Below are 25,393 nucleotides of genomic sequence, written 5' to 3'. Positions count from 1 at the left end.
CAGGAACTGAAGAGATTATTAAGAAACTCCCTTTCTAAACAGTGCTTCTTATGGAGCACTCTATAGTCCTCGTTAGAGACTTGAATACCAGGCAGTGCCAGACATCTGGTAGACCAATTCCTGCAGTATCGGTGGGGGGAAATTGTTATGACAAATACTGTTTCTATGAGCCAAAAAATACCCATCATAGTATTTACAAAATTCAAGGACTGAAATTAAGACCTAAGAAGCACAGTGTAAACTTAAAGTACATGAACGCTCAGCTCCTAATTTGGCACACAATTCCCAATTGAAATTAGTGGAAAAGTAGGAGTCTCAAAAGGATTTAACTGCTGTAATACCTTCATAGTTCTAGTCTAGATTTCCAGCAGCTGCATCCCAAATCAGCCCTGCAGCCTTTACCACGTTGTTCCAGAAGGCTTCCCATAATCATAAACGTGATTTGCTTTACAACAGTGCAAAATTCACCACCAGGAACTGGACTTGGGTAAATATCTTTGTCAATGAATGTGGCTGATTGCATGTGTTAATACGTCATGCCACAGGATACAGGGTGAGGACAGAATACTTGAGAAATGTGACCACAGATTAAATGCTAATAACCAGATGGTGTCTGTGTGTGTGTGTGTGTTCCCACACAGACTAGAATCATTTTGCTATAATTATTACACAAAATTTTTCTTTTTTTCCCCCAAAATCTAGTTCAACTCTTGTCAAAGATCCTGAACAGTCTCTTCTTGAAGGAAAAAAACCCACAGATTCTTCTTTTCCCAATTGATAGAAAACAGTGATCACCCAGAGTGATACTTAAGCTTGGAAACTTGGATAAGCTTGGTTACTTACGCTTACAGTGAAACTATTAATTACTGACCACACTCACTGCTGAACAGGTAAGCAACTCAACTGATTTGGGGCTCATAGAGCTATAAAAAGCAAGCATTCCCCTTTGTTTTATCCACAAACATATTCCTGTATAAACGTTTGTTTTTCCCAATCCCTATGATTGGTACTAATGTGAACAGCAATTATATTCTCACACACCGAGACCTGAACAAACTAATTGGTGCAGCCTGAACCAGACCCGCTCCAAACATGGGAGATGTGGGCCGGGCAGGCAGCAATCTTCCCACACTTTCTTTTGTGCTGGTTTAAAATTCACCAGAGACCTCAGAGAAACCTTACCTATAGCAACTGCTGAAGAGAGTTGTAAATGCAGCTGCTCCCGAGGCTGTTAGTGCTCAGGCTGCACTAGCTGACGTGCCACACATGCCCCCTCTCCCTCCTGGAGGAGTCTGGTCTGTGTTTGCTGCAAGACATCGCAGCATCCCTCCTGGCACACTCATTTCTCTCAAGGCTCTGCCCCATTGCCTAGGCAAAGGAGTCAGACGAGCTGAATTTAGCCTTAAATATGCAGAGACGGCTGTATACTTGTCTCGGCGTTTTCTTTTTAGATGTAATTCAGTAGTGTTTTTTTTACCTGACAGAGCTCTTCTTTGCCTATTTTATTCAGTCAGTCCTTTCTCTTTTTAATTTGACGAGTCGGGTATCAGACTGATTGCACATTTCTAGCACTATATGAAATAGCGGGGAAAAGGACATAGGCCTCTATAGTATACCAAAAGCCTGAAAGGATTTGTGTTAAGTATTAATTTGAAGCTGGTCATAAAGTCACAGGAGGTACTTGATCTAATGCCTGACCATAGATAGAAAAAAAAAAAAAAAAAAAAAGCCGCAAAACCAAACAGATTTTCAAGTCGTAACACCAAACAAAGACAGCAATGGCACAACTAGATGAGTTTCTGCACGCTGTGTGACTAGTCCGAACACTGCACTGTTTACTTAGGTAGTGAACTGGCTGCTGTTCAAGAGGATATGCTTATCCTGGAACGCTGCAGCTCTACTTTGACCCAAAGGAGAAGCACAGCTTACACATCACCAAGCCCCACAGAGTATTCACAGATTGCAGCGTGGCTGCTGCAATGGTCCTGAGCTGCAGGAGGTCAACACCTACCCACCAGAGAGGACTGTGCCTTGGGAAAGAGGGAGGGAAATCAGCAGGATCTCTGCCCCAGTGCCTCACAGGCAGTGCTGCCGTCCATCTGTGTGGGCTGGGGGGTGCTCATGCCATGCCTCCACTCCCACAGGTAACATGGTCAATGACACGTTGCGACTGCCAAGGAAGCTTTGGATCCACCAAAGGACGAGGGCACTTGATGTGCTTGACTTCCACTTCAGGCACAGAGCCATAGCCTTCCTGTAACCCTGCTCTGCTGTCATCCCAGTGAGGAGGGATGCAGCCCTCTCCATTTTCAGGCTCAAAGCTCCCTAAAGGTTGTCTTCAGATCACTCGCAGAAGCACCTTATGCTTAGCAGGACTGCATTGCTCAAATCTCCAAAGGCCAAAGTGGCATCAGTCTTCGGAAACCATAATGTACCTGTTTCATCTGCAAGAAGTTCTCAGACATGCTTGATACGCTTGCTGGGGGGGAAATTGCTACCAGCGTTCGTTGTTAGTACAGCCATCTGGGACTTTAATTCAACTTCCCCCGCCACCATATGAGGTCCTCACCCGTATTTCTCACTACCTAAGAAAAATGACCAAACTACCAGTCTAGGGGCTACTTAGCAGGGGATTTCCCCCAAATACAAAATTTGTCATTAAGTTACTAGTGTCAGTTGTCTCAGGAGAGAAAAAGAACACGCTCATTCACAAAACTCTGTATTTTAGTTGTTAGGGGAACTCATCAGCAAGAAGGGACATTTGGGTTCCAGGCTGCAAACGTGTAGTTTATATTAAACATTTTTAAAAAAATAATGTGGAAATGACTAATAGCAGTAAAGTGGATGTTAGCTGTATCCAGTTAGCACCCTAAACATTATGCAACAGAGTATTATTCTGCTTTTCTGGTACTACAATCACACCCACTGAACTGTAAACTGTGGCTATAAAGCCCGTAGGGGGGGAATCTTAACTGTGTGCTCATACCCTCCACAGCAAGGAGTATTTATTTCACAGCAAGTGGAACAGCCCCACAGCTTGGCTGCTAAAGCGCTATAGTGAGAAAAGCGGGTTTCAGTGCCCTCAGGAATATGCTGGGAGAAGGCACTAGCCACTGAGGTGTAGGATACAAGGGGCTTCTAAGAGTTTGTTTCTGAAATGAAGAACTAAATTATGAGAGCTGTGAATCCCCCAAAGAAGGAGGCACCCCTCAAAACCCAGACTTAAGCAGCAAAAGGTGAGAACCACCACAATAATAGCAAAAGTTATTCACAACGGTTTCTGATTATCAAAAAGAGCAGTAACATTTTTCAAGGAACGACACTTTCCTTCCCAGCAGTTTCTGACCACTCTATATTCTTAGCTTTATATTTTCTTATCACAAGAATTTCTGAGGAAAAACCCCAGGCTGTTTTTTTGCTTTAGCTTCTGTTGGTTCATTAATCTCTGAAACAGTAAGTTTTCCTGTGTTTTATTTGACAGTCTTGCATAACCTTGGAATTTCTCATGATAAAACCTGCGATACTTGTTCTTCTGGTACTAAAACCACACCCCCTGAATTGTAACCTATGGCTGTAAAACCCAGAGGGAGGGAATTTAAGATGAGAAATTATCAAGCAAATTCCCACTGAAGTTCTCTTTAAATTAGAGAAGATGGGTTTTGCCCAGGCTGAAATTGGATCTCAAGGACCATGGCCGTTCCTGGGACTATAACCCATGGTTATGGCTGCTCTGAAAGCATTGCAATATTGAATTAATAACACAGCCTGCAAACTCTTTTTCCACGTCACCTCTGTAGAGCAGAGAGGAGCATATGGCATCACATCCACTGCAATGCTGTTTGGACCAACTGGCAGTGCACCCCTTAAAATCGCACCGAGTCAGCAGGTTTTGTAGTCACGAAGGCAGAGCAAGACGAGGGATTTAAACAGATCACAGAGGACATCGCAACTCCTACACACCGCGCCGCTTTTGGACCGTTCTCAAGGAAGATGAGGATTAAATGGGCAGAGGCTTTTAAATATTCTCTCATGTGAAGGAATAGAATTAGGCCCACAAAAGTAATTTGCTTGGCATATTAACCTGGGAAATGGGAGATATGTCTGAACTCCCTTGTGGCAGAAGAGAAACTGAACTTGGGTCATTTACAACCTGATTACCCTAACCATGAGTAATTTTAAATAAAAAGAGGGAACTGGGATTTCTTCTCCAGCTGCGCTTGTCACAGGGCTTGATCTTGTAATTGTGCTCTTAGGATATCTACAGGATGAGACAAGTAGGAATTAGACCTAGGAATGAGAATGGTAGATGAACAACTTTAAATATAGAGAGAGTTCAAAAATACCTGATGTATATAAATTAACATGTATTTATCTAAAACTAAGAATGGCTTATGTAACATAGAAAAGATATAAAAATACATTAAAATAATCTTACCTAAGGACTACATTATGTGGCCTAGGTGCTCGGGTGCTCAACCCTGTACCTGGTCAGATGCTGTGTGAATGAACACACCCGGAGCTCCACCCTGCCACAGACAGGCCGGCTGCTGTAGCTGGGTATCTCCTTTATTGCTTCTTCAGGCACCAGCACATCATCGCCTTGCGGGATACAGAAGGGACATCCCTTCGGACAGCCCCGCTCATTCCTCGCTGACTTTACTAGCAATACCTTAGCTGCCTGAAGTCCTCTTGTATAGGTAGGATTTGGTGAGCAACAGGTCTATCCCCTGAGCCCTGTAATAAATAAAGGAAATCAAAGGCATTGTGAGAATCAAGGGAATTAGTGGAGACGCTGCAACATTTAGAAATACTGGTTTTCATTAGAGGCTGTAGTTTGGAGTTTCTGGAGCTGCACAGACCCGAACCGATGGAAAATCCTAGGAAGTAGGGAAAGGTAAAATGAGAATCTGAGCAACGTCCTCTCCTACGTTATCGAACCAACACTTTTTAGGGGTTGGGGGTTTTTTTGGTGGGGATTTTCTTTTTCGGTAGCTCGTGCCACATGACGGCAGCCATCAGCGACACGGCGGGAACGTGGATTGGGGTTGTTCTGTCACGGATGCCCACCACGGCCCTCATCTGCCTGTCTGTCTGTCTGTCTCCCCCCACACCCCCACCCCCTGGCTCCACTCAGCCGGCGGTAAGTCTCACCCCAAGTTCAGTTTGATAAACCGTGAGAGCTGTCCAGAGCGAAACCCTTGAGAATTATTATTTTTTAAAAAATAAATGTTTTTAAAAGAGCAAGGCCCGCTGAAGGCCCGCAAACCCAGCGCGGCCTAACCGGCAGCGGGGCCTGACCGGGAGCTGGGCCAGGCCTGACTGGCACCCACCCCCTCCGTAGGCCGGGAGGGTGTGGGGGGTCCCACACGGCCGCGGAGGCCCCCGTGGACGTTCCCCCGCCGTGGACGGGCCGCGGATTGCCCCCCCACACACACCGGCGGAGGGCGCCGCGCTGCCATGGCAACCGGGGTGGGCGGGGCGCCGAGCCCGGAAGCGAACCGCGCCGGGAACCCCCCCTCCCCTCCCCTCCCGTCCCCCCCCCGCCCTCCTCCTCCTCTTCCTCCGCCCGCCGGCCCGCCATGGCTCTGCGGCGGCTCCTCATCGCCGCGGCGCTGGCGGCGGCCGCCGCTCCCCCTCACCCCGCCGCCGGCTTCTACCTGCCGGGCCTGGCGCCCGTCAACTTCTGTGAGGCTGGGAAGGAGAAGGCAGAGTGCAGGGTGAGGGCACGGCGGGGGGGGGGGGAACGGGGTAAGGGGGGGGACACACACACGGCGAGGCCTCGGCGCCGCCCGCGCCCCTGAGGGCCCGGTTTGCTGCGCGGCCTGGCCTTTAGCCTTCTGCTGTGGGGTTTGGCTGGGTTTCGCTGGGGGGGAGGGTGGGAGCTTGGTTTGGCTGGGTTTTTTTTTCTCTTTTTTTTTTTTTTTTGCGGGATCGGCAGCGGTAGGGTGTCCGCCGGCGGCGGGAGGAGAGCGGGCGAGAGCTGTCGGTACGGTTACGGTGCTCGGGTGGGAACCCCCGGCCGCCTCATCTCTCGGGGCCTTTTTTTTACGTACTTGGTGGAAAGCTGCAGAAAGTACGAACGGCAGTTGACAGGTCGTTTTGGGGGTGTGCGTGGCCCTCGGGAGGAGCGAGCAGCTGATGGCCGTCGGCAGGTACAAAATCAAGGCGAGCGTGGGGTGAGGCTTTCCCCCCGTGGGGCTGCCTGGCTGCGAGGATCTGAAGTGTAGGGGCCTCCAGGCCCCAGAGTCTCAAGCGAAGCTCAAACTCATTTTCATGCCTACGTAAGTGACGGGCAAAGCTCGCGTAGCCAAATTACTTGTAAGGATGTTGGCTGGTAGGGGGTCGGCACTTAAAATAGTCTTTGCTGCTTTGGGTGAGCTTTAGGAGTTGTTTCCTGCTGCTGTGGTGGAAGTTACACCAGACCGTGCTTTAAGACTTGAACGAGAAAGCTCAAGACCAATTGCTTTTATGATCCGTTGTCTTACTGCTGTTGAAAGTGGCTGTCTCGCGCTTTCTGGTCCGTCAGTCTAGTCTGTATTACATAAAACACTGGTCCATGATTCTTCGGAGCACGAGCCTGTTTAAACTGTATGCTTTTGGTAAATACCTTGCACTGACTTTATCCGTTTGCTGTCATGAATCAATAGAGCAGGTAGTTAAGCCAAATGTGTAATGAAGGCGTAGTTGCTGGAAATGTCCCTTCACTTCTTTCAGTGTATTGTTCCATTCAGACCAGCCAAATCTTGCACCTCACACATAGCTGTGGATTTTTTCACTCTTGTTTCAGTGCTGCTTCTGTGGTAGTAGTAAAACAGAATGTGGGCATTCTTTTGTAGGAACACAGAAATGGTGTTTGGAAGTGACCTCAGGAGGTCACATAGTCCAACCTCATGCTTGTAGCACAACTGTTGCCAACACTAGATCAGCTCAGCTCTACTTTTGTTTAAGCAAGCCTTGAAAACATCCAAGCATAGAGCATCCATCACCTCCCTGGGCGCCCTGTTACAGTGCTGTACCACCCTCTTAAAGAATTTTTCTTCTTCAAATACCGGCTAAGACTTCCAGGCTGCAGTTTGTAGTTTTTCACAGCATCCCTGAAAAACATGGTTATGTTTAAATTATTCCTGTTTTAAGCTAGTGTTGTGGCAGATTTTTTTTTTTTTTTTTTTTTTTTTTTTTTTTTTGAGTCAAGTAAACCAGGTTGCCTACTATCTTTTGTAACCAACCTGAGACGCTTATGGGGTGATCTTTTTCGGATGTCTCTGTAATTTTTTTCCTCATATAATATGTACAAAATGTTTGTCTTCTTAGCCTGAGAATTTATCATTTTGTAATTGTGAAGTGAGGTGCTTAGGTAATGTAAATCTACCACCAGTGGCTAGCTGAACACTTCAGGATAACCCCAACAGGTGTATTACTGCAGAAATCTCCTTCTGAAGTTAGCCACCTCTCTCATTCCTCTCCCTCATGGCAGCCAACTTACATAGTAATTGAGACACAGGCATATGGAGAGGTCTAAATTACTCTTCCCATCTAATTCTCTCTGTGTAGTCTGCAGCTGTATATAGTCTCGTCCTTGGTGAGGAGAGACAATATGTGATCAGATGATTGGTATATCCTAATATTTATGTGAGTGGGTAAAACTAAGCTTCCCTGGACAACCTTAATTTTTCATGTGTTCTCTGGAGTTCTTAAAATTGTCACCATTGATTATGATGTCAGTAATAATATTGACTTTTCCTCTGCTTTGAGGATTTAGATCCACAGACCAGATCTCTAAATGCTCCTGTTTGTCTGTTATAATCTTTGTGGATCTCCTGTCCTCTATTGGTGAGATGAGATGGGATGCGATGTTGTTAGTGGGGCATGTAGCTAGCAGCACGAGGATGATGAGAGTCCTTTCCCTCTTCCTCCAAGCTGTCTGCTAATCTGCTTGGGCAAACTCAGTTTGGCTACTTTTCCTATTTCTGGTTGGAATATCATCGGAAATGGAATGTGATCTGTGCAAACATAAATAGTAACTCTTGCCTGAGCATTAGGAATCCTTACTTGGATTAAAAAAATACTGATGGCTCCAAAGGGGGACTTGCTGTTGTATCAGAAACTGCTTATCAGAGTTGCTGATCTGTAGTAACGCGTATACTTCTTATGGAAAATTGGACCATGCCGGTAAATCTCCTCTGCCAATGAAAACCAGCTAATCTTAGGCAGTGGTTCTGTGACCAGCTGAGGCAGTCTAATTCCTTGCTGCTGGAAGCAAGAGATTTCATTCCTGGCTTCCTCTGGGCAACGTGTTCCTGTCCTCTGCGTTGTCCCAGCTATGTTACTTGTTAAATCCTTTTTTGATCTTATTATTAACATGGCAGGAAACTATCCAACTTTTTGGCAATTTTTTTTGCTGTGTTAGTGAGTTGAAGTGGCTTACAGAATTATGACAAGCGTGCACTACCCAGAGGTAAGCAGCAGGTCTGCATGGCTTCAGGCAGAGAAAAGAGGAGCAGTAACGTGTGTCTTCACCTAGTGAGTCAGCCTAGCAGCTCGCAGCTCCCTGCCTCGCATGGAACTGCATCCTTACCTGCACGTGGACAACTACAGTATATCAGTAAAACACAGTACCTGACTGAAGTATCTGAGCTACAGATACGTGTGAATAATTTCATCTTTCCCCCACCTTCCCCCTCCAGAATTTCTTGGTTTGGCTAAACTTGAGTGAATTTTCATAGGGAGGAAAAGCTCTCCTCTGCATTCATGGTGAGCAAATAGATAGCTTGCTGTTGAAAGAGGGAGGTCTTGTTCCTGAAAGTACTTACCTTCCTTTTGCTGTCTCCAGCCCTTGTCTGATTGCACAGTAAGACAGTTCAACTTGCTATGCTGCTAAAAACTGCTCTTTAAAAATTTTGGAGGGTACGGTTTTTGCTGTTTCGGCCAGTTGAATTGGTTTACTGTGCAAGCAGATAACTGCCAAAAACAGCATAAGGTAAACAGTTGAAATGTGTTGGGACTGCGGGACTAGAAAAAGGGAAGAGATTTTGAAACTAAGAGGGAAGAGCAAGAAACCTCTCCCTAACAGCAGGCTACCCCATCTGTAATTAATGTGTATAGACCAAACTAGTCTGAAACCACAGCAGACTGAATTTCAGGTTCTTACTCAAGAGTTGCAAGAGATATTGATAAACTTTTATATGAAGGTAAATGTGGATATCCTTGCCTTCTCTTTGGAAAGTGCTTCTGTTCATACTTAAAATAGTGTATCAGTGTGGATACATTGTTTAAATCCTCATAGTTCAGTTGTCAGCTGCTACATAGACAAAATTGTGGAGCAGCTGAATTATAGGGAGAAGTACTGATCTCATCTGTACTTTTATTTGTGTTCTTTTAAGACTTTCATTACACAAAAGTTGTGGTGATGACTAATATGGCTCTAATTTGGTACATTAAACTAAAACACTGGCAACTGTTATAACTGTATTATTCTTGTGCATGATTTCTTGCTGTCTTGTAGTTTGAATGGTTATTTTTAGCCTTAAAGTGGTTTTGTCATGTGGTCACTGTTCTTGTGATGGCTAGATAGCGTTTTGCTTATGCTCTCAGCAGATACAGCTCATTACAGAAGAGTACATTTCAAGATGTATAATTACGTAAATCTTACATTTTCAGCTTTCTTTACCTTAATCGCACAAATCTATGTATCTGTCAGAATTGAAGAAGTGCTTTAATATAACTGCTGATTATCTCCACTTTTTCAGTCTGGAATCGAGCTGTTTGTGAACAGGCTTGACTCTGTAGAGTCTGTCCTTCCCTACGAATATACTGCGTAAGTATATTAAACTGTTTATGTCATTTTTAGTTGTCAGTTCTTCCAAAAAGATTAATTTAATTTATCTTAAGGTATTACCTACATCTTGCTACAGCAGTTTGCCAGTGAGGAATGTCTATTTATTTTGCTAACATAAGTTTACAAACATAGAATTTTCAATGAGCAGATGGATGCATAGGTTGCTTCCTTGTTCTCAGTTGTCTTTGCTCATACTTTAGAAGTAGTGCATGCATTGCTAGGCCATCATGTAGGTCGAATCACTGCTTTAGAGGAACTTATGGTTAAAATGTGTCTGTGAGTGCTATATATAAAGAAATACTTACTCTTCTGCATTAGTTGTCATTTTATAGATCAAAGTATTAACTGCTGTCTTTAGTAGCCTATAGCCAGATGAGTTGAAGTGGTAATGAGGTGTGAACTTCCCATCAATTATCTTAATGAGGTGTTAAATGTTTTCTTGGTACACATCATAGGAGTGCACAAAATGTATCAGTGCCTGGTACAACTATGTAAGGTTGTTGCTTCAAAGAATATTTTGACTGTTAATGTTGAAGAGGTTAAGCACTAGTTATGTCTACACTTTAATGAAGACAGATGTGATGTACTTGAAATTAAGCTGGAAAAACTTGGAGGATGTGCTATTAAATGTGTTGGTGAATAAAACTGCAGTAAACTGTTTATTTTAATAAGTGCTTGTTGTAAAGGAGCTGTCTGTATGTGTGTGTATGTATATTTTTGCTTTTATTATGCCTTCCCCCCCCCCCCCCCCCCCCCAAAGAATCTGGCCTGCATGCTTTTCTGTTAGAGCTGTCATGAAACTCTATTAATTCTTGGCTAAAATCCCTGTACAAATAGAATCATAGAACCATAGAATGGTTTGGGTTGGAAGGGACCTTAAAGATCATCTAGTTCCAACCCCCTTGCCGCTGGCAGGGACGTCTTCCACTAGACCAGGTTGCTCAAAGCCCCATCCAACCTGGCCTTGAACACTGCCAGGGATGGGGCATCCACAGCTTCTCTGGGCAACCTGTTCCAGTGCCTTGCCACCCTCACAGTAAAGAACCTTGCCACCCTCACAGTAAAGAACCCTAAATCCACTCTCTTTCAGTTTAGAGCCATTACCCCTTGTCCTGTCATGAATAGGAGACTTCTAATTACTTAAGGAAACTTTTATGCTACTGTGTTTAATATAAACTGAGTTCTGAAATAGCTGATGAAGAGATTTCATTGTTGGTTTTGCTTTGGTTTGTTTTGTTTTCAAAATGGGACTGTGATTTTCAGACTTTGCTTTGCAGTTCAAGGAAGAAACTGTTGTCTAGAAGGAAAGCTATATAGCTTCTTTTGATGAAGGTGTTGATTTAGGAGCACTGTTTGAGGTCTAATATTTGCAGCTGAGAATATTTTATTAACTTTCGTATCTTTTCTCTAATTCAGGTTTGATTTTTGTCAAGCGGAAGGGAAGAAGCGTCCCTCTGAAAACCTTGGCCAAGTATTGTTTGGAGAGAGGATAGAACCATCTCCTTACAGGGTTTGTTCTCTGACGAGGGGTGTTTTGTAATGCATATGTTCAGATGAAAGGAGATCAGAATCCTGAAGATCCTCTTCACAAGAGCTTTATCTCAAAGAGCTTCAAAATCTGAAATTCCACATAATGGAAATCTGTCAATTTAACCTAATTATAACTATGCACTTTGCATCATGAAGCTGTAGCCTGAAATGCTGTGGAGGTTGTATTCTCTGTTTGGAACCTGCCAAAACCTGATTCTTGCTCCTCAGCTGTCCCCTTGTTAGAGGGAATTGAGTGCTCTCATTTCTTGGAACCAGATCTGAAAATACCGCGGGTGTAAAATGCAAGAATTAGAAATGGTGTTAGCCAGCTTGTCTTTTCTGGTGACTGAAGCTGTTGCCTTCTCTCCTACATGTAGTAGGAGAAAAAGTTACCAGTTGAATCTGCCTGGGACGGCGTTGCTGCTGTGAGGTCAAATGACTTGTCTGGTGGATCACTGCAGAAAACAGTTTTTAATCAGTAACAAGGAGCTCTTAGCGTAGGGCTCCTACAGTGATCACAGTAGGGTTTTAGAGTGCACACCAATATAAAACCCTCCTTTGGAGGGTTAATACACATAGTCTTAGTAATTTGTTACATGTTTTTATTATAGTATAGGCAATTATAAATGCATAGGGAAAACTTTTTAAATACTGAAATGACACAAAGTTTGGGTTTGCTCATATGTCTTTCATTTCTCTTAGTTCACATTCAACAAGAAGGAGACATGTAAATCTGTTTGTACAAAAACATATGATACCACAAAGACAGAAGATAAACAGAAATTAGACTTTTTGAAAAAAAGTATGCTACTGAATTATCAACATCATTGGTAAGTTGATATCAAAATTCATAGGTTGCTTAGTCTAGTATGTTGGTGATAATTTAGTTTATCATTTTGTATTTGCAAGTTAATACAGATTAAACGCTAGGTATTTGCACTGAACCTATTCCCCTTCTGTTCTTGCAAAAGATGTTACATTATTTGTTGGCATCGTAAGAATTTCCTTTACTTGAAGGATAAGCACCAGGTATAATGGAAATGAGTCTGTTTCCAAACACGAAGCTTTGTGTGGTTTTTGTGCTGCCTCTGTGCTTACTGTAAAATCCTGCTATTTCTTTGCACCTGTAAATGTAGAAGTTAATCCTGCCCTAGCTTGAGAAAAGTCTTAGGGGACCTGCATTCTATTGCTGTGTCATCTTTGTTTTCCTTGAGAACCTTTGCACTCTTCTACAAATGTTGTGTCTAAGAGATGTGATCGACAGTTCTGAGCTTTATGCTAAGTTTGTTTCTCTTGTAGGATATGGAAGTGAAAGGTGGCCAGTGGAAATTAATTAATGAAATCAGCTTGAGGAATGCATAAACACTTGGTCCTTTCCTATTCCCTGAGTCTCTCTGTGACCATCTGAGTTGTCTTGGAGCATGCTGGGGCTCTGTTTCTGCTTGGACATCGAGGTCCTCTTCTGATAAGCATTAAGGGTGGGGCAAGGCTGAATGTGTATGCTACATCTCATGCTGATTTTCACTTAGGATGTAGCCATGCTCTGCACCCATGTCCAAGAGCTGGGAAATGTTTATCAGCAGGGTCTGTCTTGACATTGGAAATACCCAGCCATGCTGTCAATGTTTGTATAGTGCTTTGTATGTTGGTATGCTGTGCTAACAGCAGACTTTGGGTGCAAGGGTACCCATGAAGCCTGGGCACGAAGTTGTCAGAGTTCCTGCGGCATGTCTTTGCAAGTAATACATGAGCATAATTAACTGATGTTGCCCATATGATTCCAAATAATGTGCTCCCTGCTTCATGGAAACAAATGTTTTGGTCTTCATCTAATTAGATTAAAACTTTCTGGATATATTAGTAAAAATGCAGGTGAAATGTTGAATGTTGCCACTGTCATTAAATGTTTTTCTGTAATGTCTCATTCCATTTCTTCAGTTTTGAAACAGCTACCTCTGCTGGAAACGCAATAAATGCATTTTCTACTGCTCTTGGGAACCAATATGGGATATCCCTTTTTAGGGATAAACGATGGCTCAGTGATGTAAATCTTTCTGGGGTACTCTTGAAAATTAGTATAGTTGGAAGTTGATAGATTAGGTCAGAAGAATTCACAGGCAATAGCCATATGTTCATGTAGGTAAACCAGGAAGAAATAAAAAAACACCTGAAAGGTACAGCTACTTTTGCAGGGATTTAAAGTGTATATGCCTAATGCCGAAATAAGTAGAGCTTCAAACATGCTGGATGTGGTTATATTCCTATTAAATACTGCATATATTTATAATATTTACACTACTTTGAATTTCACTGTTGCACGTTAGTCTGGCATAAAGCTTCAGCTTTAAAAGTTTGTGTATGTTTTGTTGTATAAATGAAAAATAGTTTCCCAAGGCTATGATTCTGTCACTCTTTGAAAGAAATTAATGTTTTTTAGGAAAGCCCAAAACTGAAGCTGACAGAAACTGAAACAGAACAGTGTAAAACTAATCACACAGAAAAGTACTTTAAACTGTGTGTGTCGTTCCCCCCCCCCCCCCCTTAGATTAAATTTTTTACAAATATACTTAGTGTATTTAAGTATATTTTTTAGCCTGTACAGCTAACTTGATAGGACTGTTCGGATTTTAGTAAGATGTAGTTATGTTTTTCAGTGTGAAAACTTCCCTTTAAATTTAGGGTAGTACTTATATTCTTAGTTCTTCTAATAGCACTTCTACTATTTATTTTTTTGCTAGGCTCACTGCCCTAAAGCTTTAGAACCAGTGGCATGAAGAATCCCTGTTTATGTTTGTATGGTAATGATAGTTCTTCTCAGCTACAGCTTCACACAGTGGAAGCGGCTGGATTTTGTAATGAATGATGCATGGTCCAGGAGTATGGTACGGGGGTATGTTGTACAGGGATCAGCAAGGTAGCGTAAGTGAGGATTTAATAGAGGTTTATTATCCAGCTTCAATTTATCATAAAATCCCTGGGGAACATAGATGGTGCAAAGTACTTTTAAGATTTTAAAAGCCACTTAATAAGATTAGGAATTGACATACTGAATTGAACTCAACAGCTATACTGATATCTTGGTTGACAATGTTCCTCACCAGATGTTCTTGAGAGACATATAAGGACACTGTTGTATAGCACATTTGCCCCACATGTATAATCTCTTCAAGTCATTTTAAATCTGAAGATTAACTGTGAAAAATGATTTGCTTCTTCAACTACCAATTTGTTCCAGCATTGCTGCTTGAAGGCAGCTTAGGATGTCTTTGCTGCAGAAGATGCAAGGGAAAGCTTTTACCCGAACCATACTCATTTGCAACAGGTTAATGCTTTACCTGGTTTTGATTAGGAAATTAAAATACTAACAAAAGCAAGAGGTATCTCTAGCATATATTATGGAGGTAGAATTCCAAATATGGTCCAACCGTAATGAATCTGTGTCTGGAATAGCTCCTAATTAGCAGCTTAATTGTACCCCATAGTAGCATGGTGAAGCGAGTGGGATTTGGTTGGTGGTGCTGCTGCTTGTGACTGTGATAGTCTTTGGAGTCTCCTGAGAACCTGGAAACTCTTTTGGGAGCACATGGCTTGACCTTTTCCATTGTGTCAATATGAGCCACGAACATTGCTACTTATTTCTGCCTGGTAGCTAATGGTAGGGATGATGCAGATCTCTATGTTGTGTGAACAAAGGCAGCACGTACCACTCTTTTTACCCCCATCTGTTGATGTGCCTTAAAAAATAGTGCTACTTTAAGAGGCTGTTACAATATGCAACAGATTAAATAATGCTTTGTTTTTGTTGTCTGAAGTCATAATTCCTGTGTTTAATTAGGTATTTAAAAGTACCTAATGAAGTATTATCAGGTATCTGTTAATAGCCTAGAGGTTTAATGATGAGACATTTAATTGTAGAAGATATTCAGCATCTTGATAAGTTTTACAAAAAATATGTGTTGTTAACTACCAGTGGGATGCCCTTTTTTTTTGGTCTAGTGATGCACAAAAAGTGGCAGTTGTCTCATGTCTTCATATGTGAAGTTTGTTAAACAGACCTTTAAAAATGTGCCTTGAAGCAATTAGTGTTGCCCTAAGGGCAGATACTGAATTTTAAGTCTTCTTTGAATGACTTTCTTTAGGGATGTATCTTTCAGCTAGTTAAAACAGTTCATAACATGAACAAACAGGTTGGGTTTGGTTTGGGGTTTTTTTGTTGGGTTTTTTTTTTTAGTAGTTCCTTTTACAAAGGGACAGGTCACCATGTTTGCTATCTTTCTCTATGTTTAAAAGTATATTTTTGGGTTTGACATTTGTACTGTTTGTAGCATGTTGGATACTGTTTTTACCTTACTGTCTTATAGTTTTCTGCAACTCCTTATGGGAGTGTGGGGTTCCTCCACAAATTTTTTACTGAAACTGAACTATAAACCTACTGAGCTCAGGACTTTTAGGTAATATGAATATAAGTCTTGTGATGCAGTAATATAAAAGCAGCAGGTAGACAATGGAGGGAGGTTTGAAAGTGATTAATTTCCCAAATGTGTGGTGGCTTACAACTTTTTGCTCATGTAAACCATCTAGTTAAAATATCCCATACTCTTGGGGAACTACAACTGAGGTTAATGGTCAGGAATTCACTTAAATAGCAAAAGAAAAAAAAAAATTAAACTCACACTTTAGGTTTAATGCAAAATAAAAGGTTAAAGAGTGTCATGAAAAATGTATTTTGCAATGGAAGAGCAATGAGGAAGCAGGAGAATTAATAATAGATGTGTGTAGGCGGTTTTTTTTATTTTGTGTTTTCTCTTAAACTTGAAATTATCAAATTCATTTTGGCTGGTTTAATGGATGATTTTGGCGATTTTTAAAGACAAAATAATGAAATGTTAAATTGTTATGACTTTGGAGCCGGAGAGTTGTATGTATTGGGCTATATTTGTAAGGGGACTTCAGAAACCAGTCTGTGAATAGAATGTTTTGGTGGTCACAGAGTAAATCTCCTATTTCCAAGCCGCCAGCTGAAGAAATAGATTGATTTTAAATTATTTTTTTTTCTAAAAAATTTTTTTCAGTTGAAAAGCTACATGCTTATATCTCATTTGGAAATTGGATTGGCAGTCAGAGCAGTTGCATGGGTTAAGATCTGAAAGAAGTATTATTCTTGTAGTTAATCTTCCAATAATGAATGTAGCAAAGTTAGATTAATATTAACCAGGTTTGTTTCCATTACACTGTGTATTTTGAAAGTTGGTGAAATGTCACTATGCCATTCACAGGATTGTGGACAACATGCCTGTGACCTGGTGTTATGATGTTGAGGATGGCCAGAGGTTCTGCAATCCTGGTTTTCCTATTGGCTGTTATATTACAGAAGATGGACGTCCAAAAGATGCCTGTGTTATTAATGTATGTTTATGCAATTATTATTTTTTTTTAATATCCCCTTTTTACTAATTTAAAGACTGGCATTTCTCCTCTGTCATGTTTCTATGGTGAGTCCTCACTATCTTAAGAACCCTTGTTGCCTAAAACTAGGTAAGCGTTTTGATATCTCTGCAAGTACCACAGTTTGTAAGTCTCATCTAAGCCTAAGAACTTTGTCTCTTCTGTTGCCTAATAGAGAAGGGCTCTAAAAAATAGGAGAGATGAACGTGCATAGCATTTAGTACATGTCAAGGGTGAAGGAGAAGAAAAAACATGTCATCCTTTATTGCCTAAGAAGCTTACACATTTGAAGGCTTGGACTTCATGTTTTTGTGTGATAGAAGTGTTTTCATGGAAGCAGGTTTGCATAGGCATGTTTGTACCTCTGCATGGAAATTTATACTTCTTGAAGGATTGCTTCCCCTAAAACTGTGTGGCCTAATGGAAAAAGGCAGAATATAAGACTTCTGAGTGAACAAAGCTTCTCCTTTGAGAGAAAGATCTATTGGATTAACTGGTGGAGGTCCAGGTAAATGCACTGTGAGCATTATGGAGATGATAAGGGAATAGAAAGTCCAGGATGTCTTTAGATTGCTGCAGACCTCTTCCATGGAGAGGTTACTGAGAACCTGAAATAGGGTTTTGGTTTTATCAAAATGGTTGGTTTTACTTAATGGATTTTACCAAAGATGACAGTTTCTGCAGTTTCTAATTTTGTTTCCTTGCCTTCATAATGAATTGGTTTCAGAGGCTCCATGTGAATGGATGCATTTAAGATCAAATACGTAATCTGGCAATATTCTTCTAATCTTGTTTAAATACTTGTTTTTAATAAAAGGAAACTAACCTTTGAAGGAGTAACTGAAGGACTGTGGAAGAACACTTTGTTTATAGAACTATTTTTATAATTAGGGTGCATTGTAGAAAGGGGTGGGGATAGAACCCTGAAGAAGTACTAATTGAACTTAAAGTAGACAAAATGCTTGTGACTTAAGAACCGCTTTAATTGACTAAGTTCCAAGATGATGTTCCCCTTCACCTGAGATTTGTATTCAGCATTCTTGGCTGCTGCTTGCAGTTCATCCCTGTGCATCTTTGGTTCAAATGTCAAGGTGATTCTGTCTTGGAAGGTTCTATTTAATCTATGAAAAATATACATGTTGTTTTAAAATAGCTGATGTTTGAGAAATGCTTCTGATATGAAAATTATCATATTGTTATCTATTCAGTTTTCTACTTCAATAAGTAAAATGGGACATCTTCAGTTACCGAAATATTTTAATAAATATAAATACATTTTATATTTAAATACGTTTTTCTACTTTTCAACTGTAGTAAGACAGTTCTTAGCGTTAACTTTTCAGTTTGTCTTTTTAATGCAAGGCTTTAATGCAAAGCCTTTACTATCTTTGTATTCCAGAACTTCTGGACAGGAAAACTGTACGCGGTCTAAAATTCTGTTATGTAAGCTTCTGTCTAAGGCTTTTAGATGTCGTTCTCTTTTTTTAATGTTTAACATCATCTTTTAACATTGCAGTCAGAATTTCATGAGAAAGATACTTTTTATATCTTCAACCACGTTGACATAATAATATATTACCATGTTGTGGAGAATGAAGCTCTGGGAGCAAGACTAGTTGCTGCTAAACTTGAACCAAAAAGGTTGGTACTCAGAAGTAACTTGTCATCAAACAGTGGTGCATCGCAAGATACTTGCTTTGATTTGGAGACCTGTTGCTAGTCAGAAATGTTTTCTGATATGTGACCTGTCGATTGGTGTAGTGTAATGTAGGACAGTCTAACATAATTTTGTTCTGAATTGGATAGATATTTGTGCACTCTTTCCTGTTTGGGCCTAAAAAAGATAAAACCTGGAAGTGATGTGTGTTCAGTGAAGCAATCCTCATTTCCCTACTGGGGAACATTTTGTCTTGTGATGGAATAGACCACTGTTGCCTGATGCAGGAGTAATCGGAGTGCAATGTTTGATCTCTTCAGCAATCAGGATTTGAATGGAATGATTTCACAAATAGACTCATCTGTTGTTCTGGTGTCTATGTGGCTTTTGCACAACTGATGTCTGTTTTATTATTTCTTAGCCTCTTGTCTTTTGTATTCTTGGTGTAACAACAACTGAGTTTGTTGCATTATTGGTCCAGCATCATGATGAAAGTATATTTTTCTGATAGAAGGTAGTAATTCTGTTGTAACTTTTTGAGTGTTTTGGAGGTTCTCAGCAATACTCAGACTTCTTTCATTTTTAGTGTTCTGCTTTAAAGACTGTGTTCTCCATAGTTTTCTTTTTAGAAGAGACAACTTTTGTTTAAAAAGTTCAAGTATCAAAGTCCTGTGATTATGATACATTACTTATGAGTTCTGAAATTTGAGGCATTAAGAACAATGTTTATATTTAAGGGAAGAATCCTGGATGAAACTGATGCGTTTGTAAGATGAATGAATTCTTTCTTAAGAGTGTTGTCAGTGAAGCAGCTTTCATTCTGTATTTTTAATTCCCACAGTTACAAGCATACTCATCCAGACAACCCTGATTGCTCAGGAGTACCTATGGATATAAGTAATAAGGCTAATGGAGAAGTCAAAATTGCTTACACATACTCGGTTTCTTTTCAAGTGAGTACTAAGCTTTCTGTGGTAGTTACATCTTAAAATCAGGCATGAATACTCTGAATTTTAAAGATGGACAACTAAAATTATCTCAGAATAGTAAATTTGTGGGTTTAAAACTTTATTTGAACTGGAATGTCAGAGATGGCTTGGGGTTTCACCACACTCTTTACAATTTTGCATACCACCCCACACCCACTGAATGTCAAATGCATATGTGTTTTTTAAAAGAATCACAATTTCTGTGTTTATCTAGGTTGTCTGGTAGATTATTTTTCAGTCCAAGCTCTTAAGTCTGAGAAATTGTATGTTTCAGCAAACTACTGTTGTAGGTAGGTTGAAGCTGATAATTTTCTGTGTTCCTGCTTGCAAAAGCTTTGTCTCCAAGGTCTTCAGTGGAAATCTGCAAAGGAGTAGGAAGCTGGTATTCTTTGTTCCTCTATTCTCAATTTAAAAGCAGAAGAGCAGTATATCAGGCAGCTGCAGGGAGCAGTGATACTTGAATATGTCTCATTCTGGTGATAAGCAAGAAAGATATTTTTTTTAATTATTTTTTTTTTTAATGGAGTTTGCAGGACAAACTGTTTCCAACTCTTTCCCAAACTGTTTCCCTATTAGTCTAAGGCCGTAAAATGCAACTGACTTGCTAAAAAGAGTGCAGATTATAACAAATTGGATTTCTTGACTCCTTGTGTATGTACTGAGGGGGATAGCTCACACACAGCAGTTCATGTTTTCAACCTCAATAATTCTGTGATACTTCTGGATATGAAAGAGTCTTCTTTTTTTTTTTTTTTTTTTGTTATAGACGATAATCAAAATCTTGGTAATTAATAGATTAAAAAATAGCAATAAGGCAATTTTTATTTTTGTTTAACCTTTTTCTTGTTCTGATTGCAAGGTCAGTGGTGTCTTTCAAAATGATAGGCCATTGTTATGTCAAAGCTGTTCATGTATCTATCTTAATTCTAGACTTAAAGCCTGCTGTAGGATTCAGTTCAACTGTAGTGACATGGAGGCTAAATAGTTGATCTTTAAAGTTAGTTGGAGGGTAGCGTTGAGTTAGGATGTGGGATCCACTGCCACTGTCATAAGAAGTACGCAGTAAAGCACTGATCTTACAGTATCGTTACATTGCCACAGTTTATGAGGCATGAGCTCCTTTTATCTCTTATAACCTGTAATAGCACTGTTTGTAGAATTACCATGATTGTTTTTACTGTAGTAATGTACTGGATTACATGGTAAAGTTCAAAATACAATAAATGGTATAAGAAAAGTATTAAGAAGGGGTTATATTATGTATGACAATTATATTTTGAGAAATTATATCAGTTATGATGCTGAAATTATATACTGAAAAGCAAGTACTTCTGGAAACCTGTGAGAAGTTCGCAATTAAGAATGACCTTAGCTTCATGCTATGATATTGTTTCTCTTTAAAAAATGACATGTCCAGCTGTGTGTGTGTGTTACTGTCCTGTGCACAATGTTACATCACTGGAGGTAGTCTTCTGAAATTCCATCTGGTTGGCAGATCAGGTCATCTCAGGAAGATAGAAAAAAGGCAGTGTAGGTATGGGGAAAAATACAGTTCTGTCCTAGAATTGTTGATACTGGTTCAGAAACTTGTTGCTTGCTTTGAGACCTAGTTTTATTACCTCGGTGACCTCGTTGTTTGATCTTGGATAGATTTTTTTAACCCACTGGTTTTTATATTTTCAAAACCTGTCTTTACTGGTAAGCATCTCTTGTTCTTGTATGTTACAAAATACTGACATAACATCCTGTCAAAAAGACACCTAGCCATTTTTATTAATTGATGCTAGTGTTTGTGGTTTGTTTAGTAGCAAACTTCAGGTTGATCAGCACTGTTTATTCCTTTTTTCATGTTTACTCTGCAAAATAAAATAAAGAAATGCTCTTTTTGAAGTGTTTCTGACCAGTGAATGTTCAGTCTGAATAAGTATAATCTGCTGAAATGCCTGAAGGAATAATTTGTTTCCCTGTACTAACAATGTAAGTTCTGTAGTATTGTCCCCATCTGTCTTGCAGTATAAGCTGAATGTAATTGGATTGGTAGTTGGTACTGAAACGAGGTTGTAGGAAAGTAAAGGGTAATTTGGACGAAGCACCATCTAGAAAGTGGAATATTATACAGGAGACAATATAGCAGAGCTTAGCTTCTCAATGTCTGTGGTGTTGACTTACACTTAAAGCATGTTCTTACATTATTCTGCTAGTCATTTGAATTCCAGATGAATTACTGTAATTCTTCAAGAGAGGAATCACAAATTAGTTTGATAGCCCTTTATGTCCTAAGAAGACATGGGTGCTCAATACTACTCAGAAAATATTTTGGTTTAGATTCTATGGTCAAATCTTGTGTTTGTTTTCAGTAGCTATTATTAAACTATTCCCTTTAAGGCATGCAACATGAAATTTCTGATTTGTCATGAGATTTAAGATTGCACGAACATCAACTTGTAAATTTACAAGTTGGATACTGACTGTATCTGAAGCTGTGTTTACTCTTTCAGGAAGAAAAAAGTATAAGGTGGGCATCAAGATGGGATTATATTTTGGAATCCATGCCTCACACTCACATTCAGTGGTTTAGGTGAGAAGAAAGTTTGTCTTCAAGTGTACTGTATTGAAGTGTTTACATTGCAATTTGAATAATGATTTTTTTTATTTTTTTTTAAATTCAGTATTATGAATTCTTTGGTGATTGTCCTCTTTCTGTCTGGAATGGTAGCTATGATTATGTTGAGGACACTGCATAAAGACATTGCAAGATACAATCAGATGGATTCCACTGTAAGTCTAAAATGTACCCCCTAAAATTTATTTGGAATGTAATTGTTTCAGCTAAATGTATTTCTGTAACAGACTATTTAAATGGCAATCTATTGTATTAAAATAGTTGTATTTTATTTTACAGGAAGATGCTCAAGAAGAATTTGGCTGGAAACTGGTTCATGGTGATATTTTCAGGCCCCCAAGAAAAGGAATGCTGTTGTCTGTTTTTCTAGGCTCTGGCACACAGATCTTAATAATGACTTTTGTTACCCTGTGTAAGTAATAAAGTGGGGAGGAGTTAGTTGAGTACAGATGATGTTTCACTGCTAATTGCATGGTACTAGTAAAAATAGCAGTTTAGGTTTTTGTCTAGAAATTTCTTAAAAGTCTTTGGGTTAGGAACAGCTGAGCTGACATAATAGATATGCAACATAGTACACAGATTTTTAAGATAACTGATGTACTGGCTTTAAGTCAAATGTATAGATGCTTTCTAAAATTGTGCATCTCTGCTTCATAGTTTTTGCTTGCCTGGGATTTTTGTCACCTGCTAACCGGGGAGCTCTAATGACCTGTGCTGTAGTTTTGTGGGTACTGCTTGGAACTCCAGCCGGTTATGTTGCTGCCAGATTCTACAAATGTGAGTAAAAGTTATTTAAAATGACAAGGCTTAAGTTCATTAAAGTAAATTATCATCACAGAACTGGTTTTATTTTGCAGTACTGTTTGTAATTTCCCTCAGGGCAAGTTGGAGAAACATACTTACCTTAACAACTGAAAACACATATAGAGCACTGACATGGTTACATTGGTTTTGATGTGATCGTGCCTAAAGACCTTGAATTGCTGTTGCTGCTACGTATTTATGGAATTGGGAAGTAAATTCCATTTTACTAGTACTAAGCTCATTACATCAGATAGTTTTGTACTTCTGTTTCCTACACTTGGGGGGCACGGTGATAACTTGCATTTAGTTTTAGCCATCGATGTTGCCTGGTAACTTTTTTTTTTCCTTCCCCCAAATCATGAACCTCTGTTCTTGCATGCCTGTGATATGTCACGTCTTTTTTAGCTAGTTCCTTGCTCTTTGGGAGAATGGTGCTTATCAGACTGTGGTAGGGGCACAGGGGGAAGGATTATTAGGTGTTCTGTAGTGGTAGAGATCAACCCAGTGGTGTTTGGGCACCTGACAGTAGTTAGTTGATACTGTTGTCCTTCACTGATCCCAGCTATTGTTTCAAGGCCTGCCTACTGACCTCAAATGCTTTGCCCCTGTACCCTCTGGTGTATTTTAAGGTGAAGCATGCCATTCCACACAGAGCTTGCTTTAATTGCCTTCCTCAAGGTAAAAGACTCTTTATGACTGAGCAAGGTGGATCTTTTGGACTATTTTAGTTCTGAGCATACAGGGCTAGAGAAGGAGTTTATTTCTGAACTTCAGCCTGACAGTAGACATTGGAGTTCTTTCTTCTAACCATTTTGTAATTTTCATGTGGGGACAACCATTGGGGAAAGAGAGTTTGTATTTTGTAAGGAGTTTTTCCACAGCATAGTGATGTGATAGTGAACTATTCCTTTTCCTAATCTTCAAGCCATTAGACTTAAATGGAAGGAGACTTCAGGACTAAGAGCATAATTGAGGACAGAATTATTCTTTATATCATGCTGTATATTATGTGTTTTGAAGGATATTTTGATGTGTATTTGATAGTAAATTGAATCCTGTATCTTTGGTGGAGATACAGCTAATAATAATTACATTTCATATTATACTTCTTGGGAATCATTTAGTTGATACTTGAATATTGTGTTTAACTACTAAGACAGTGAGTGACTGATCCAGAGACATCCTTGTTATAAGACGAGGTGGTCCATACCCTGTATAGAGCATGTAAACATGAATGTTTCTCCTTGATAATATACAAATAAAGTAATGTGAAACATAAACCAAAATGCAGCTGAAATGGATATCCAGTTGTCCTGGTTTCAGCTGGGATAGAGCTAACTGTCTTCCTAGTAGCTGATAGTGCTATGTTTTGAGTTCAGCATGCAAAGAATGTTGATAACACTGATGTTTTCAGTTGTTGCTCAGTATTGTTTAGACTATAGTCAAGGATTTTTCAGCTTCTCATGGCCAGCCAGGGCACAAGAAGTTGGCACAGGACACAACCAGGACCACTGACCCAAACTGGCCAACGGTGTATTCCATACCATGTGACGTCCCATCTAGTTTAGGAACTGGGAAGTGGGGGGGGCGGGGCAGGGAATCGCTGCTCGGGGACTGGCGGGGGTGTCGGTCGGCGGGTGGTGAGCTATTGCCCTGTGCATCATTTGTACATTCCAATCTTTTTATTACTACTGTTGTCATTTTATTAGTATTATCATTATAGTTTCTTCTCTTCTGTTCTATTAAACCGTTCTTATCTCAACCCAGAAGCTTTACCTTTTTTTTTTCTCCCAATTTCCTCCCCCATCCCACTGGATGGGGGAAGTGAGTGAGCGGCTGCGTGGTACTTAGTTGCTGGCTGGAGTTAAACCACGACACCAGTTCTAAAATTTTTGATTTTTCAACATTGCATTTAAAAAATGAAAACTGAGTTGAAATTAAATGGTTAATCTTAACTGGTCCCATGTTCTACCAAGATTTTATGAAGAAATAGAAACTTAATTAAAATCACTCTTAACCATAATCACTTCTGACTCTTGAAGTAAAGAAGCATGTCATTATGGCAGTGCTCAGATGAAATTGTCAGCTTCACCGAATTCCAGCAGGATATTTTCAATTGAAAGTATGCTGACTGGAATTTTTATCAGCATAGTGCAAATTCATAAAGATTTTCTTAATAAAGCTATCTTTGGTCTTTTAGTATCACCGATGTTATTAATGCTGTTAAGACTCAAGAGGACATCACTACTTCCTCTAAGTGTGTTGGTCCTGACTTTCTTGTAAGATTTGTAGAAAGAATTATTTCAAGAAAACTGTTAAGCTTGCTTTTCATGTATTTATGGTTTTTTTTTCTTACTGAAACCTGCAGTCAAATGCTAGAAAGCTTAAACTTCTTAATCACTCCAAGTTTAAACTGTTTTTTTTAAGACTTAAAAGTACTGTAAATCTGCTTCCTTCTTTGAGCAGATAAAGTGGTCAGAGACCCATCTTATTGAGTTGGATACTTTTCC

At 40.0% G+C, this 25,393-nt stretch overlaps 1 protein-coding gene across 1 annotated transcript in view; it reads left to right on the top strand.

The window, feature by feature from the left end:
- The first annotated feature begins 5,556 nt into the window (after nucleotides 1–5,556).
- Nucleotides 5,557–25,393, top strand: part of TM9SF2 (transmembrane 9 superfamily member 2) — a 29,268-nt gene continuing 9,431 nt past the window's right edge. Inside the window, exons 1-11 of the mRNA XM_049816085.1 lie at nucleotides 5,557–5,717; nucleotides 9,747–9,814; nucleotides 11,252–11,345; nucleotides 12,068–12,195; nucleotides 16,642–16,771; nucleotides 18,327–18,451; nucleotides 19,309–19,420; nucleotides 21,955–22,034; nucleotides 22,126–22,234; nucleotides 22,359–22,491; nucleotides 22,737–22,856. Coding sequence (XP_049672042.1) covers nucleotides 5,580–5,717; nucleotides 9,747–9,814; nucleotides 11,252–11,345; nucleotides 12,068–12,195; nucleotides 16,642–16,771; nucleotides 18,327–18,451; nucleotides 19,309–19,420; nucleotides 21,955–22,034; nucleotides 22,126–22,234; nucleotides 22,359–22,491; nucleotides 22,737–22,856 — 1,237 coding nt within the window. The 5' untranslated portion in view covers nucleotides 5,557–5,579. The remainder of the gene's footprint in view (nucleotides 5,718–9,746; nucleotides 9,815–11,251; nucleotides 11,346–12,067; nucleotides 12,196–16,641; nucleotides 16,772–18,326; nucleotides 18,452–19,308; nucleotides 19,421–21,954; nucleotides 22,035–22,125; nucleotides 22,235–22,358; nucleotides 22,492–22,736; nucleotides 22,857–25,393) is intronic.

Source organism: Accipiter gentilis, chromosome 13 (genome assembly GCF_929443795.1).
Source record: "Accipiter gentilis chromosome 13, bAccGen1.1, whole genome shotgun sequence".
NCBI classification, from domain to species: domain Eukaryota; kingdom Metazoa; phylum Chordata; class Aves; order Accipitriformes; family Accipitridae; genus Astur; species Astur gentilis.
This window is presented reverse-complemented; position numbering and strand designations above follow the sequence as displayed.